The sequence below is a fragment of the Schistocerca cancellata genome, chromosome 7, assembly GCF_023864275.1.
Source record: "Schistocerca cancellata isolate TAMUIC-IGC-003103 chromosome 7, iqSchCanc2.1, whole genome shotgun sequence".
In the NCBI taxonomy this organism is placed as follows: Eukaryota; Metazoa; Arthropoda; class Insecta; order Orthoptera; family Acrididae; genus Schistocerca; species Schistocerca cancellata.
In genome coordinates, this window is record NC_064632.1 from 65,499,693 (window position 1) to 65,515,134 (window position 15,442).

General features: G+C 43.3%; 1 protein-coding gene across 2 annotated transcripts in view; it reads left to right on the forward strand.

Moving 5' to 3' along the window:
- Positions 1 to 417: 417 nt before the first annotated feature.
- LOC126092383 (centrosomal protein of 120 kDa-like) overlaps positions 418 to 15,442 on the forward strand; it is a 185,848-nt gene continuing 170,823 nt past the window's right edge. For both annotated transcript variants that reach the window (XM_049907947.1, XM_049907946.1), the window contains exon 1: positions 418 to 531. In XM_049907947.1, the coding sequence (XP_049763904.1) occupies positions 498 to 531 (34 nt within the window). In that variant the 5' untranslated portion in view covers positions 418 to 497. The remainder of the gene's footprint in view (positions 532 to 15,442) is intronic.

Sequence of the window (15,442 nt, forward strand, 5' to 3'; positions counted from 1 at the left end):
AAGTAATTTACGACCTGCATTAGCAGCTCTCGTAACACATTTTGCTGAATGCTTTTACTATCTCGACGTAATACCTATGACTTCGTCCAAGTATAAGCAAAGGAAACATGAGTTTTACGTCATCGTTGCTGCGCATGCGTGGTAACTTCTGTTTCTAGCGCTTTAAGGTAGTTCTCAGACAGCTGCTTGAACGAACCAATTGTGGTATGTTTTGAAACCCACATCCACCAAGTGTGTATTGTCCTTTTATAAATAGCCAAAATGTTGATGATTTACAAACCGAAAAAAAATTGAGCACTTAAGCCAATGGTAAAATGCTTAGATTATAGATACTTCTGTGCTTTGAGATAAAATACGAATACAATTAGACAAATATCAGATGTACAAAATGTTCGTATTATGGCACACCTGCCACTTGTTGTGCTGTTGCCATGGTGACAGGTGACAAGATGCCAAGCTAGGCATTGCAGTTGCGGCGTGTGTTTATAATACTGAGAATGGAGTCGTCGGTTATTTTGCGTATAAGGAAAGGTACCGATATTTAGACGTTTTGATTCAGTATCTAGTTTTAAGTTAGGCATCTAGATTTATTTATTCATTCAGGAATCATCTCATAGTGACATTGGATTTATTTTTTAATCGTAATAATAATGAAAAAACGGTACTGGTAGCTCAAAAAATATACACGGACAGAATATAATTATGTTTTTATGAGGATGGACAGCTGGTGGGCTGTGACCTAGATAAAGGAACCATCACAGTATTTGCGTAAAACTAGTTAGGGAAACTTTATCCCGATAACGGACAGAGTTAACTCCAGAATACCAAATATCAGGTGCCGGCCGGGATAGCTGTGTGGTTCTAGGCGCTACATCCTGGGACCGCGTGACCGCTACTGTCGCAGGTTCGAATCCTACCTCGGGCATGGATGTGTGTGATGTCCTTAGGTTAGTTAGGTTTAAGTAGTTCTAAGTTCTAGGGGAAGATTGGTACAGCTGATTCATGAAAGTGTAGGGGGTGGATCTCAGGCCACACATGGTCAAATACCTGTTGTCATAGGTAGGAAAAGTAGGTATTTTTTAGGATAAATCCAGACAACAGGTTCTCCTGCCTAAAGAGTATCTCCAGCACTTTAAAAAATACTGAAACAACCACTCACAAGACAGATTTTAACACCTCAAATATCACGTATACCATATGTCACAAAGAAAAACAAACCATTGGAAAGAAGTAACATGGAACATTTCACAGACTTAACAATCCTCCATCAAAACATGCAATCAATAAAAAATAAAATACAACTATCAGAAGTTGAGCTCCAATCTTTGAACTGCACAGTAGTTTGTATTACTGAGCACTGGTGTAGGGACACAGAAATCCAACATGTAGTATTATCATTGTATGAAATGGCAAACTCTTACTGCAGACTAGTTCAAGGGGTGGAGGATCATGCTTTTATATCAGGAAGGGAACACAGTTCAAATCAAGATATGACCTCAGACAAACACTTTGAAATATCAGGTATAGAATTAACAGGGCTTGGTATCACCAAGAAATTAATCATTTTATGAGTGTATAGATCTCCCAGTGGAAGTGTGGACACTTTTTTCAATAAATTAACAGGAGTTCTAGATAAAGTAACAAGTACGAAGGTCAACATAATTCTGTGTGGGGACATTAACATCAACACTAATATCATAAATGAATCCAGCAGCACCCTCATAAATATCCTTCAAAGTTTTGGCATGTCCCTATTGGTCAATAGTGCAACAAGGGTTACTACAGTGACTGCATCAGTGATTGAACATGTGGCCACAAATATGGACAGGAAAAATGTGATGTAGCTGTAAAATATCTCGGACTATCAGACCATCTCTGTCAAATAACAACAGTAAATTCAGGCATTGAATCATTCCCTAAACTACAAGCCTACAAACGACATATATCAGAAATCAATTTAAAAGATTTTTCAGAACTAGAAAAATAAAGCTGGGATGAAGTGTATAAGAAAACCAATATGAATATGAAATTCTCTAAATTCTCCACATGGTTTAAATCAAACTTTGAAATAGCATTTCCAAAAGTATGTATGTCTGTATCAACATCTCACAAAAACAGATGGATAACAGCAGCTATTAAGAAGTCCTCCCAAACACTTAAATGCCTCAGTTCCATGAAAAAGATTTGCAATGGTCCAGAATTCTTAAACTTTTATCATAGATACAAAAAGATCTTAGGGAAAGTGCTGACTGCTGCAAAAAGTTAATTAATGACAAAATAATATATAATGCAGAGAATAACAGCAAAGCAGTCTGGGACTTTATGAAAAAGGAAACAGGGAGAGGCAAACAAATGCAGAATAACATAGGCCTACGTCTAAGGGAGGGGGATAAGGTAATAAATGACCCACAACACTTAGAAAACTAGGTAAATGAGTATTTTTCAAGAATTGCAGAGAAGTTACAGCAAAAATTCCCCAAAGCAAATATAACACTTATAAATAATGTTGCACTAAATACAATGATGTTTCTTAACAACCAAAGAGAATGAAGTCAATAAATCTGCTCAAAAAATAAAAAATAAAAATTCAGTAGGCTTAGATGAAGTACCAATGTGTGTACTGAAACAATGCATGGGGATTATATAAGGCCCCTTAACAAATATAATAAATGATTCCTTCACATCAGGGACATTTCCAGAGCAGTTAAAACAGGCAAGAGTTGTACCTTTGCTTAAGAAAGGTAATGCAGAAGACATAGAAAATTACCATCCCATTTCCCTACTGTCACCATTCTCAAAAATAATAGAAGCAGTTATGAAAGACAGATTAATGAATTACCTGAATACATACAAATTTTTAAGTGAATCACAGTTTGGTTTCTGCAGTGGCAAAAATTTGGAGTCATCCATATTAGAATTCACAAGTTGTACATGATGCTCTTGATGAAGATGAGTGTGTCACAGGCATACTTTTGGATCTTTCTGAGGCATTTGATACAGTCGACCACAAGATTCTATTAAATACATTAGAAGCATTAGGAATAAGAGGAGTAGCTTATGACTTGCTTCGATCTTACCTAGCGGATAGGGTACAAAGAGTAGAGATAACACATACGCAGATAGATCTAAACTTCTAGTAAAACACTTATCAGAACCAAAATGCATTAATATAAGGGTTCCGCAAGGTAACATATTCGGACCAATACTATTCCTGATATACATCAATGACTTTCCCAGTAGTGTTACTCATGGTGAAAACATTCTCTTTGCTGAAGATAACAATATTATAATCGCTGAGGAAACAAGAGAACTTCTGGCAGAGAAAGCAAACGAAACTCTCAAGGAAGTTTATGACTGGTCAATATGCAACAAAGTGACATTGAGCATAAAGAAAACTAATGCCATGAATTTCAGTTTGAAGAGGAAAAATGACAATGTTAAATTAAATATAGATGACACCTCTATAGCCTGTGTAACAAATGCAAAATTTCTAGGAATGAATATTGATTCTCAATTGAAGTGGTGTGAACACACAAAGGTACTTGCAAACAGAATGTCATCAGCATGTTATGCCCCTAGAACCTATCATCAGTGTGTAACATGCAGTGTCTTTTAGTTACATACTATTAATATGTACACTCAATTTTTAGCTATGGCATTCTTTTTTGGGGAACAAATGCATAAAATATGAACACAATTATTAATTCCCGAAAAGAGCCATACTATGTTTTTTTCCTTCTTTTTTCGTTTTCTGTAAATATTTACCCCCAAGCTATGCATAACACAACACTAACACCTCTTACTCTTTCTGAGCTCAACATCTCACTCATTAAGGAGGGATGTTGACTCAGTTTTTCAGGATAGCAAATGGGAAGTTACGGTGCAGAAAATGGCCCAGAAATCACCAGTGTGTGTGTGTGTGTGTGTGTGTGTGTGTGTGTGTGGTGTTATGAAACAATGTGTGTATAGTGTGTGCAGTGACTGATAATGCGATATGAGTGGAATTACATTATTTAATATGTTATTTGTAAAAAAAGTATTGTATATCAGTAGTAAATCTAATGATTGTGTCTAACTAGAAGTCTGTAAATATATGTGTGTACGAATTAGCTTATTTTAAATTGTTCTAAACTTGTAAATACTTTGACATGTCCTACATCCTTGTAAAAATAGATCTACGGATGAATAAAGCTACTACTACTGCTACTACTTATACTACTACTACTATTCCCCACTACTACTACTACTTTATGAAGATAAGAACTGTATAAAAACTTCATAGGTCACGAAATGGGATGAGGGTTGAAATTTAATCCACATGATCTTGAATCAGAAATGCAAAAAGACTAAGCCCACCATGTCCAAAAATTTTAGCTGCTACATTTGAAGTGACCAAAAATTAGTTTCTGATTCAGTTGTGTTACACTTGCCTTGCAATATAACCTGGCTCCACAGCTGAATTGTTTCACCGTATATGTGATCACTACTGAAACTTCTGATTCCATGGAAAATTAATCTGCCTTCAGTCATCCATATTCATTAGACACACTATGGCTCATGTGTCTAATTTGAAATCTGTAGCACAGTTGTTAATGCTTGGGGTAAATGTCAACTTGCTTGGAGTCCTGTGTGGACTTGAGCATAATAGCATGGGCTGAGGGTGATGTACCTGAAGCACACAATTGCTAACTGTCCTGTTTTGTTACAGGCGATACATGGGGTGTCACAGTGAGAACTTGCTTGTGCCTGCTACCACTGTCTGTGCTTCATGTAACACTGATGATAACATTGATTGTGGGCTATTCCATGTATGTGTCATCTGTTCTCAAACAGATGTTGCACAGCCCAGTGCTACTAAAAATGCTTGTGCACTTTTTGATACAGCATCAGGATTTTGTTGAAATGATCCCAGAGCCTTAGCTCTGACCTACGTAATCCATGTTTATCATTGTGAGCTACGGAGCCTGAATAGAAAATGCCACACTGATTACAAAGGAAATTACATTGGAAAGCTGAATATCTACAACCCATGCTGCTTATTGTCATTGACTTTTTTTGCATACAGATTGAATTTCTGTCTGTTAAAACATAGGTAAGGTCACCATAGTACTGCAGAATTTATCTAAATTCAAGGTACTGGGTCTCAAAAATAATGACAATTTGTGCACCAGAAAAGAACAAAAACACACTGTTGTCATAAGGAGAACTTGGGAAGAAGGTAGTGAAATTAAGTCTCTGAACTTGATCATTGTAAGTGAATAAATTTTGGTAAGCAATGAGTAAAATTTTACTTACTAAGAATGTTTCTGTCAGAAAGATATCACAGATCCGTAATTTCAGCTTATCTGTAGTGACCTCAATGTTGACGGTGTGTTAAACCATAATCTTCCTTCCTTCATAAATTCAGCCACTCTCCTCTTCTGCACATGTTGCTGAGCAGTGTATTGTCGCCCCTATACATATTTCTCGTCAAGCCCAAAGTATGTAGAAATTCACAAAGGGTGCGCAATTCTGTATAAACATGTTATCATTCCTCAGCAGTTGTATCGTCTGTCACATGGTGAGGATGTATTCTCAGCCTCTGCAAATTCAAAAGAAAATTAAAACCATATCTTGTGGAATGGTAACATTGTCATCAACTTGAAGGTTGTTTTGTGCGTCACAGTTCTTTACCAGGCACTGTCCTCTTGGAGATGGCCATCTCTAATGACCTCGTTGCTGCCAGGGTGTTGAACTCTAGTCAATTGTGTAATGTTCAAAGTGATCTACATTTGCACATGTACTTTGACTCTCAACGGACTGCAACGTTGGTTACAGTCATGCTGTGTGCAATGCCTCCATTTGTGCAAAACGCACACGCTATCAACCTATACTGGTTTTGCCTCACTCACAAACTAATGCTGGACATTTTCATGCACCAAATTCCCCTTGCTCACCCACCAGACCTGTTGCTCAGTTTTTTGACCACCTGGGCTCAAGCACATCTTACAGCGCTTCGCCTTCCAGGAACGTTTTACCACAATAATGTGATCTTCAGCAAGTTTCACTGGTAATTTATAGTCCGACCACACGGGGTGTGTTCCCGATGTGCACAGAAAACTCACTCTGTTGTCACACAAAGTACCACACATCCCCCCCCCCCCCCCCTACAACCCCTCCCCACACATCGGGGGGCCCCGATTCCGATCATTCAGCCGCTCGCCTCTCACACAGTTCCGCCAGTGTCTGCCGCGCCAGGCTTCCGCGTCATTTCCGAGGTGGACAATTCCAAATCTGTACCTTTAACCACCGGTCCAGTTTACGGGACCGCCACGCTTGTTGTACAACCGCTCTTTCCCACAGTACCGACCGTGTGTCCGTGTCATGTTTTCTCAACATGTCTAGGACAATGTAACCCGCTATTGCTTCAGACGTGTCTGCCAATAACACACTTACGCCTATGGTGCTGGGCTGCAGTACGGCCCCTCCTACAATGGACCAGCAGGCCTTCCAAGATACACCGAAGCCGCTTTTGTCCCCCCCCCCCCCATCCCATCCCACCCCCCTCCGGCCGTCTGCCAAAGCTGGACATGAGGACAACACTGTATCGTGGTTTGTACTTGTGTGGAGCATCTGTTCAAGTTACATCATGTGTCCGACAACAACTCTACATTCCTATGTCTCGTCACGCGCCTCCATGATTACTTGGACTTAATTTGTGATCTACTCCTCTTGCCCCTGCCCCCACCAAAGTACGGGTTTGCAAAGAAAACAATATTGGACTGACTCGCCTGCTCACCAGAAGAATTAATCATCAAGATCTTGTACAAGGAGCACTTGGGGGACTGTTCTCCATCACAACTCTGGCGCCTCCTTCGATTACTTCTGAGTGAACATACAATGCCAGACATTACTCTGTGGGTGGTATGGTCTGCCAAGTTACCTACCAACCTGCAGAATCACCTGCTACCACACTCCTTTGAGTCAATTGGCTCTCGTCTTCGCATCTCACACCAGCTGTATGCACTGCTGCGATAACACCAACCAGCACACCGCTCACCACTGGTTGGCACAACTGCTCCTGTTTACCAGCCGTCTGTGGGCAGAGGCAGAGCTCGATCTACCTTTGTTGCCGTCTACACCATCAGGCAGCATCCGCTCGCTCTCTCCTCCGTCGGAGCACTCAAGAATCGCCCACACACCGTAAGTGCCAGTATACATCCCGGAACAGATCAATGAGGACAAGCCTCCTCCACTGCCACAATCGTCGCCACCACCACATCCAGCTCATCTGTATTGTTGATACCACAAGATTTTTGGCGATGATGCCAAGAAGTGTCGATTACCTTGCCAGCTGCCAAACGCCGACTGCAGGATCTAGAAGACACCGAGTCCTGCAGGGAACATCACAGACATCCTCACACATTGCACTCCATCCACTTGTCCACAGGGTCGAGTGGTCATTTATACGTGACTGATGTTTTGTCACGGCTTGTCTTCCTAGTTGACACAGGTGCTGTCGTGTCTATCGTACCCACATTGTTGACTCCTCCTGCCTTTCACTGACGAGGTCACTTCTACAAGCTGTCAACGCATCAACGTTACAAACCTCAGGCTCTGTTAAAGTTACGGTGCACTTATCTCCTTCTCTGTGCTTTCCGTGGACTTTCTACATTGCTGACATCGATAAACCAATTCTCGGTATGGATTTTTTTATCGCATTACAAACTCTCTCCGAACGTGGTACAGGGCTCAGTGCTACATTGTCCCACTAACACTCAGATACCACACTCCCGCACTTATGACCCATGGTCTGTTTCTCTTGTGACATGTGAGTTAGTACGCGAGTGCTCCGCCTTCGCGAGCAACATTGTGACCTGCGTCACTAACTTACTGTCAGAATATGACACGGCGACACAACTCCGCCAGGAAAATGACAAGCTGAAACAATGGATAGCACACACTTACAACGAGCTCGTCACAGCTCGTACCTTGCTGATGAAACTGCAGTCCACACTGCCACCACCTAATCAAGTTTCTCCAGCAGACACCAGCTCGGGCACTCAGCAGCTTAGTCCAAAAGCATTAATCGCGTGTGACGATTCACATCCGGTAGACACCGCACCCCCCGACGTGGTTGCCACATTCAGTGCCATGTGTTTCAAACGGTGCTTCTAATGACAGTCACATGCACAATACGACCACGCCCACCATGCAGGTAGCTACCCTGCGTGTTGATAAACATTCCCCCCCTCTCTCGTGTGCCAGCCACATGACTCGGCAGCCATCGCTGTTCCCTGCGCGATGCCAACGCCTCTCTCACCCGCACCGGTTAGGACGTTGCTCAGTCTCGTGTGCAGTTCTCAGTTTCTTCCGTCACTGGCGGAACAACACACAAGATACTTACCACTGCCGGCCCTCCTATTAGCACAAGGTTAGACGCCTCAACCCCATTAAGTTGCATGCGGCCTGGCAGCAAATTAACGAACTTTTGGAGGCAGGTATCCTGCAACATTCGGATACCAACTGGTCTTTAATGATTCACCTCATCACCAAACATGATGGTTCTTTCTGAATATGAGGCGACTACAGATGCTTAAATGCTCATACTGTCATGGACAATTACCCAGTGCCAAACATAAACAATTTCACTCATATGTTACCAGGCGCCACAATCTCCAGTGTTATTTACTGTAAACGTGCCTATCACCAGACTTCTGTAGAACCGGAAGACATTCCAAAGACAGCTATTATCACGCTGCTCGGTTTGTTCCAATACAACTTCATGCTATTCGGTCTGAAAAATACGGCACAAACATGGCAACATTTCATCGACTCAATCTTATGACAGTTCGAGTTTTGCTTTGCATATCTGAATGACACACTCATTTTCAGCAACTCGGCTGAGGAACACGAAAATCATTTATGAAAGGTCCTCCAGACCATGAACTCCAATGGCGTCGAGGTCAACAAGGACAAATTCCAATTGCACCAGTCTTCTGTCACATTTTTGGATTATACCATCTCCACAGACGGAATACAGCCTCCCAAATCCCACGTGCAGGCCATCTAGTCACTGCTGCCTCTGGCTACTTACAAAGAACTCTGACATTTCTTGGGTACAATAAATTACTACCATCGGATCTGCCTTCTGCCGCTGCCGTGCAGGCCCCACTGACAGACTCGCTGTCGGGCAAACAGCCTTCAGGCCTTAAAACCAGTTCGCTGGACTGAACCTATGCTGGAGGCCTACAAGGCTCTAAAAACTTCCTTAGCTCACGCTGTGACACTCACCCAACCTGACCCGTCGGCCAAGTTGTTCATCACTATGGACGCCAGCGACATCACGGTGAGGGCAGTACTACAGCAACGCAAAGGCAACATGGTTTCTCCCATTCATTTCTTCTCTAAGAAACTGTCTACAGCTCAGAAGAAATATTTCGCTTTTGATAGGGAACTTTTGGCGGTCTATGAAGCCGTTAAACACTTTCACCCCGACGTCGAGGGCCGTTCGTCCTTCACCCTTACTTATCACAAACCACTAGCAGACGCTTTCTGCATCCCTACCGAGGATCCAACCCCTTGGCGTCTCCGCCACTTTGATTTAGTCTCTCAATTCACAACACATGTTTGCTACATCAAAGGCACAGAACACATCCCCGCTGATTTTTTCTTGAGGATCAATACTGTCTCACGCATCATTGACTTATCCAACGTGGCCACTCCCCAGGCCTCTGATGAGGAATCTCAAGCTCTCCTCGCAGATCCTCAAACATCTCTTGTGTTTACCAAAGCCAAGTTCCCCGGTGTTTTGGATGAGGTGTGGTGTGATTCTTCTTCCAGCACCCTGCGGCTGTTGCTCCCGCCCACATTGTGCCAGCAAGCCTTCGATGCTTTGCATAACCTCGCTCACCCTGGCATCAGCACCACCACACGGGTCGTATCCGAGCATTTCATTTGGAAAAATATTAAACGGGACTGTCAGACCTGGGCACGCAGCTGGGTCTCCTGTCAACGCAAAAAAATCGGCCACCACACCTCCCCTCCACTAGGCAAGTTCGACATTCCGCAAGGAAGATTTCGTCATGTACATATCGACCTTATTGGTCCACTACCACCATTGGAGGGCCACAGATATATACTCTCCACAATTGACCGCATGTCTCGCTGGGTGGAAGCTGTTCCTTTTTCCAACATCACCGCTGAAACCGTGACCAAGGGTTTCGTCTCCTCATGTATTGCCAGGTTCAGTTGCCTGACCACCATCACCACCGACCAAGGTCGGCAGCTTGAGTCTCCCCTGTTCACCATTTTATGTAACATCTGTGGCATTAAAACATTTCGTACAACAACCTTCCACCTGCAAAGCAACGGGTTAGTTGAATGGTGGCACCGCACCCTCAAAACTGCCCTCAGGTGCCATGACTGTCTCTGGTCCAAGGTGCTTCCATGGGTGTTAATCAGTCTCCATTTGACCTTTAAACCAGACTTACAGGGAACCATCTCCGAATTCGTTTTCGGCGAGAACCCTGTCCTACCAGGGGAACTTATCCTGCCTCAAGCACCCAAGGATTTTCCCCCCTCCCCAGATTTCATTAGTCGCATGCGAACTCACTTCAAACATGCATGGCTACACCCGCCTATCAGCCATTCCCCACTGGACACTTACATGCCAACCGCACTCAACACTTGCTCCCACATTATGCTCAGGGATGATACATTAGACAACCCCTGCAATCATCCTACCTCGGCCCCTTTAAAGTACTCCGCCGGGGCGAGACAACGTTCGACATTATGGTTAAAGATCGTCCTCAAACTGTTTCATTGCACAGGCTCAAACCTGCTTTCGTGGTCTCCGATGCCCCTCTGCATCTCAATCGGACCCTCCTGATGACTTTTCTGCCACGGAGTCTGAAAATATTTTGTCTCATCCCATAGTGCTGTTTTCTCCAACTCGTGATTCATCTTCACCATTTGCAGGTTTTCCAGGCATGTCGCCATCCACCCCATGTGTTCGTATCGCCACCACTTCACTGACTGCGGAGACCCGCTCTCCCTCAATCAACCTGTGGTGCAACGTGCCACCACACCGCGTGGACGACGTGTCAATCATCACCGTCGATAACCATGTGCTCGTGCTCCTAACAGACACCGCGGCCTCGCCCTCCAATGGGCAGTTAAATGTCAGTGTAGCGCATAGCCTGTCCCCCTCCCCCTGTGAGTCTGACCCGTCAGAAATTCGCGCGTTCATGTCCTCCGATGGCTCGATCTGCATTCGGGGTGGGCACCGCACTGCAGGCTGTCCCACACACCTGCTCTTGGGCCAGACGCATCGTCTGCCCCGACTGGTTGACTGACTACGAGGTGGACCTGCCGCCAATCACTCCGCATTCGCACTCAGCCTTGTTGTTGTTGTTGTTGTGGTTGTCTTCAGTCCTGAGAATGGTTTGATGCAGCTCTCCATGCTACCCTATCCTGTGCAAGATTCTTCATCTCCCAGTACCTACTGCAACCTACATTCTTCTGAATCTGCTTAGTGTATTCATCTCTCGGTCTCCCTCTACGATTTTTACCCTCCATGCTGCCCTCCAATGCTAAATTTGTGATCCCTTGATGCCTCAGAACATGTCCTACCAACCGGTCCCTTCTTCTCGTCAAGTTGTGCCACAAACTCCTCTTCTCCCCAATTCTATTCAATACCTCCTCATTAGTTATGTGATCTACCCATCTAATCTTCAGCATTCTTCTGTAGCACCACATTTCGAAAGCTTCTATTCTCTTCTTGTCCAAACTATTTATTGTCCATGTTTCACTTCCATACATGGCTACACTCCATACAAATACTTTCAGAAACGACTTCCTGACACTTAAATCAATACCCGATGTTAACAAACTTCTCTTCTTCAGAAACGCTTTCCTTGCCATTGCCAGTCTACATTTTCTATCCTCTCTACTTCGACCATCATCAGTTACTTTGCTCCCCAAATAGCAAAACTCCTTTACTACTTCAAGTGTCTCATTTCCTAATCTAATTCCCTCAGCATCACCCGACTTAATTCGACTACATTCCATTATCCTCATTTTGCTTTTGTTGATGTTCATATTATATCCTCCTTTCAAGACATTGTCCATTCCGTTCAACTGCTCTTCCAAGTCCTTTGCTGTCTCTGACAGAATTACTATATCATCGGCGAACCTCAAAGTTTTTATTTCTTCTCCATGGATTTTAATACCTACTCCAAATTTTTCTTTTGTTTCCTTTACTGCTTAATCAATATACAGATTGAATAACATCGTTGACAGTCCACAACCCTGTCTCACTCCCTTCCCAACCAGTGCTTCCCTTTCATGCCCCTCGACTCTTATGACAGCCATCTGGTTTCTGTACAAATTGTAAATAGCCTTTCGCTCCCTGTATTTTACCCCTGCCACAATTAGAATTTGAAAGAGAGTATTCCAGTCAACATTGTCAAAATCTTTCTCTAAGTTTACAAATGCTAGAAACATAGGTTAGCCTTTCCTTAATCTTTCTTCTAAGATAAGTCGTAAGGTCAATATTGCGTCACGTGTTCCAATATTTCTATGGAATCCAAACTGATCTTCTCCAATGTCGGCTTCTACCAGTTTTTCCATTCATCTGTAAAGAATTCGTGTTAGTATTTTGCAGCTGTGGCTTACTAAACTGATAGTTCGGTAATTTTCACATCTGTCAACACCTGCTTTCTTTGAGATTGGAATTATTATATTCTTCTTGATGTCTGAGGGTATTTCGCCTGTCTCATACATCTTGCTCAACAGATGGTAGAGTTTTGTCAGGACTGGCTCTCCCAAGGCCGTCAGTAGCTCTAATGGAATGTTGTCTACTCCCGGGGCCTTGTTTCGACTCAGGTCTTTCAGTGCTCTGTCAAACTCTTCACACAGTATTGTATCTCCCATTTCATCTTCATCTACATTCTCTTCCATTTCTATAATATTGTCCTCAAGTACATCGCCCTTGTATAGACCCTCTATACACTCCTTCCATCTTTCTGCTTTCCCTTCTTTGGTTACAACTGGGTTTCCATCTGAGCTCTTGATATTCATACAAGTGGTTCTCTTTTCTCCAAAGGTCTCTTTAATTTTCTTGTAGGCAGTATCTATCTTATCCCTAGTGAGATAAGCCTCTACATCCTTACATTTGTCCCCTAGCCATCCCTGCTTAGCCATTTTGCACTTCCTGTCGATCTCATTTTTGAGACGTTTGTATTCCTTTTTGCGTGCTTCATTTACTGCATTTTTATATTTTCTCCTTTCATCAATTAAATTCAATATTTCTTCTGTTACCCAAGGGTGTCTACTAGCCCTCGTCTTTTTACCTACTTGATTCTCTGCTGCCTTCACTACTTCATCCCTCAGAGCTACCCATTCTTCTTCTACTGTACTTCTTTCCCCCACTGCTGTCAATTGTTCCCTTATGCTCTCCCTGAAACTCTGTACAACCTCTGGTTTAGTCAGCTTATCCAGGTCCCATCTTCTTAAATTCCGACCTTTTTGCAGTTTCTTCAGTTTTAATCTACAGTTCATAACCAATAGAGTCCACATCTGCCCCTGGAAATGTCTTACAATTTAAAACCTGGTTCCTAAATCTGTCTTACCATTGTATAATCTATCTGATACCTTTTAGTATCCCCGGGATTCTTCCATGTATACAACCTTCTTTTGTGATTCTTGAACCAAGTGTTAGCTATGATTAAGTTATGCTCTGTGCAAAATTCTACCAGGCAGCTTCCTCTTTCATTTCTTAGCCCCAATCCATGTTCCTTTTCCTACACTCGAATTCCAGTCATCCATGACTTATTAAATTTTCATCTCCCTTCACTATCTGAATAAATTCTTTTATCTCATCATACATTTCATCAATTTCTTCATCATCTGCAGAGCTAGTTGGCATATAAACTTGTACTACTGTAGTAGGCGTGGGCTTCGTGTGTATCTTGGCCACAATAATGCGTTCACTATGCTGTTTGTAGTAGCTTACCCGCACGCATATTTTTTTATTCATTATTAAAACTACTCCTGCATTACCTCTATTTGATTTTGTATTTATAACCCTGTATTCACCTGACCAAAAGTCTTGTTCCTCCTGCCACCGAACTTCACTAATTCCCACTATATCTAACTTTAACCTATCCATTTCCCTTTTTAAATTTTCTAACCTACCTGCTCGATTAAAGGATCTGACATTCCACACTTCGATCCGTAGAACGCCAGTTTTCTTTCTCCCAATAACAACATCCCCCTGAGTAGTCCCCGCCCGGAGATCCGAATGGGGGACTACTTTACCTCCGGAATGTTTTACCCAAGAGGAAACCATCATTATTTAACCATACAGTAAAGCTGCTTGCCCTTGGGAAAAATTACGGCTGTAGTTTCCCCTTTCTTTCAGCTGTTTGCAGTACCAGCACAGCAAGGCCATTTTGGTTATCGTTACAAGGCCAGATCAGTCAATCATCCAGACTGTTGCCCTTGCAACTACTGAAAAGGCTGCTGCCTCTCTTCAGGAACCACACGTTTGTCTGGCCTCTCAACAGATACCCCTCCGTTGTGGTTGCACCTATGGTACGGCCATCTGTATCGCTGAGGCACGCAAGCCTCCCCACCAACGGCAAGGTCCATGGTTCATGGGTCTTGACCAAGATGGAAATCCCGGATGTGCGCCTGCCGCCTCGCACGACGATTACCGATGCCGACACCCAAATGACCTCCACTCAAGCCTCACAGGTGGTACTCTGTACTGCAGGGGAGGGGTGGGTGAGAGGGGGTGGGGTGGGGGGGCTGTGTGGCTTTGATGTTAGTTTTTAGTTCTGTTGTGTATCTCAAGCTTTGTACACATTTATGACTAACTACGAAATATATCTCCATGTGGAATTTAATGGGGATAGTTTTTGCATTCAACCGATAATCATATCCCGTTCCCAGAGAGCAAACAGTAGGCACATAAACAAGACAGAAAGAATACTGCAACTTGAGGGCCATAGGAACAGCTATAGAGGTGGGCGTGGGCCTGGGGATAGCGATCGAGACAAAGAGGATTTCAGTATCGTGGATGTCTTGTATGAACAGTTCCCGTTTATGCAGTTCAGAGAACCTAATATGGAGGGAGGGGGGAAATCCAGATGGCATCGGTTGTGAAGCAGCCATTGAAGTCAAGCATATTGTATTCAGCAGTTTGTCCTGCCACTGACTGATGACCAACTCTGCTCTGGGTCACAGTTTATTAGTGGTGATGCATTCACGTTACATGGGTCAAACCCCTGTGAAAGACCCAGGTGCGAGGCAAGTCTTATTCCAGCCCTTTCCAGTCCAGTCATGGTCATATCCTATCCTATCAGCTGCAGGGTCATCTGTGAAAGCAGTTTTTGTGGCGGGGTTCGTAGCGACAAACACTTCGCTGTAGATACGGCTTACGAAGTCACCGCCACAC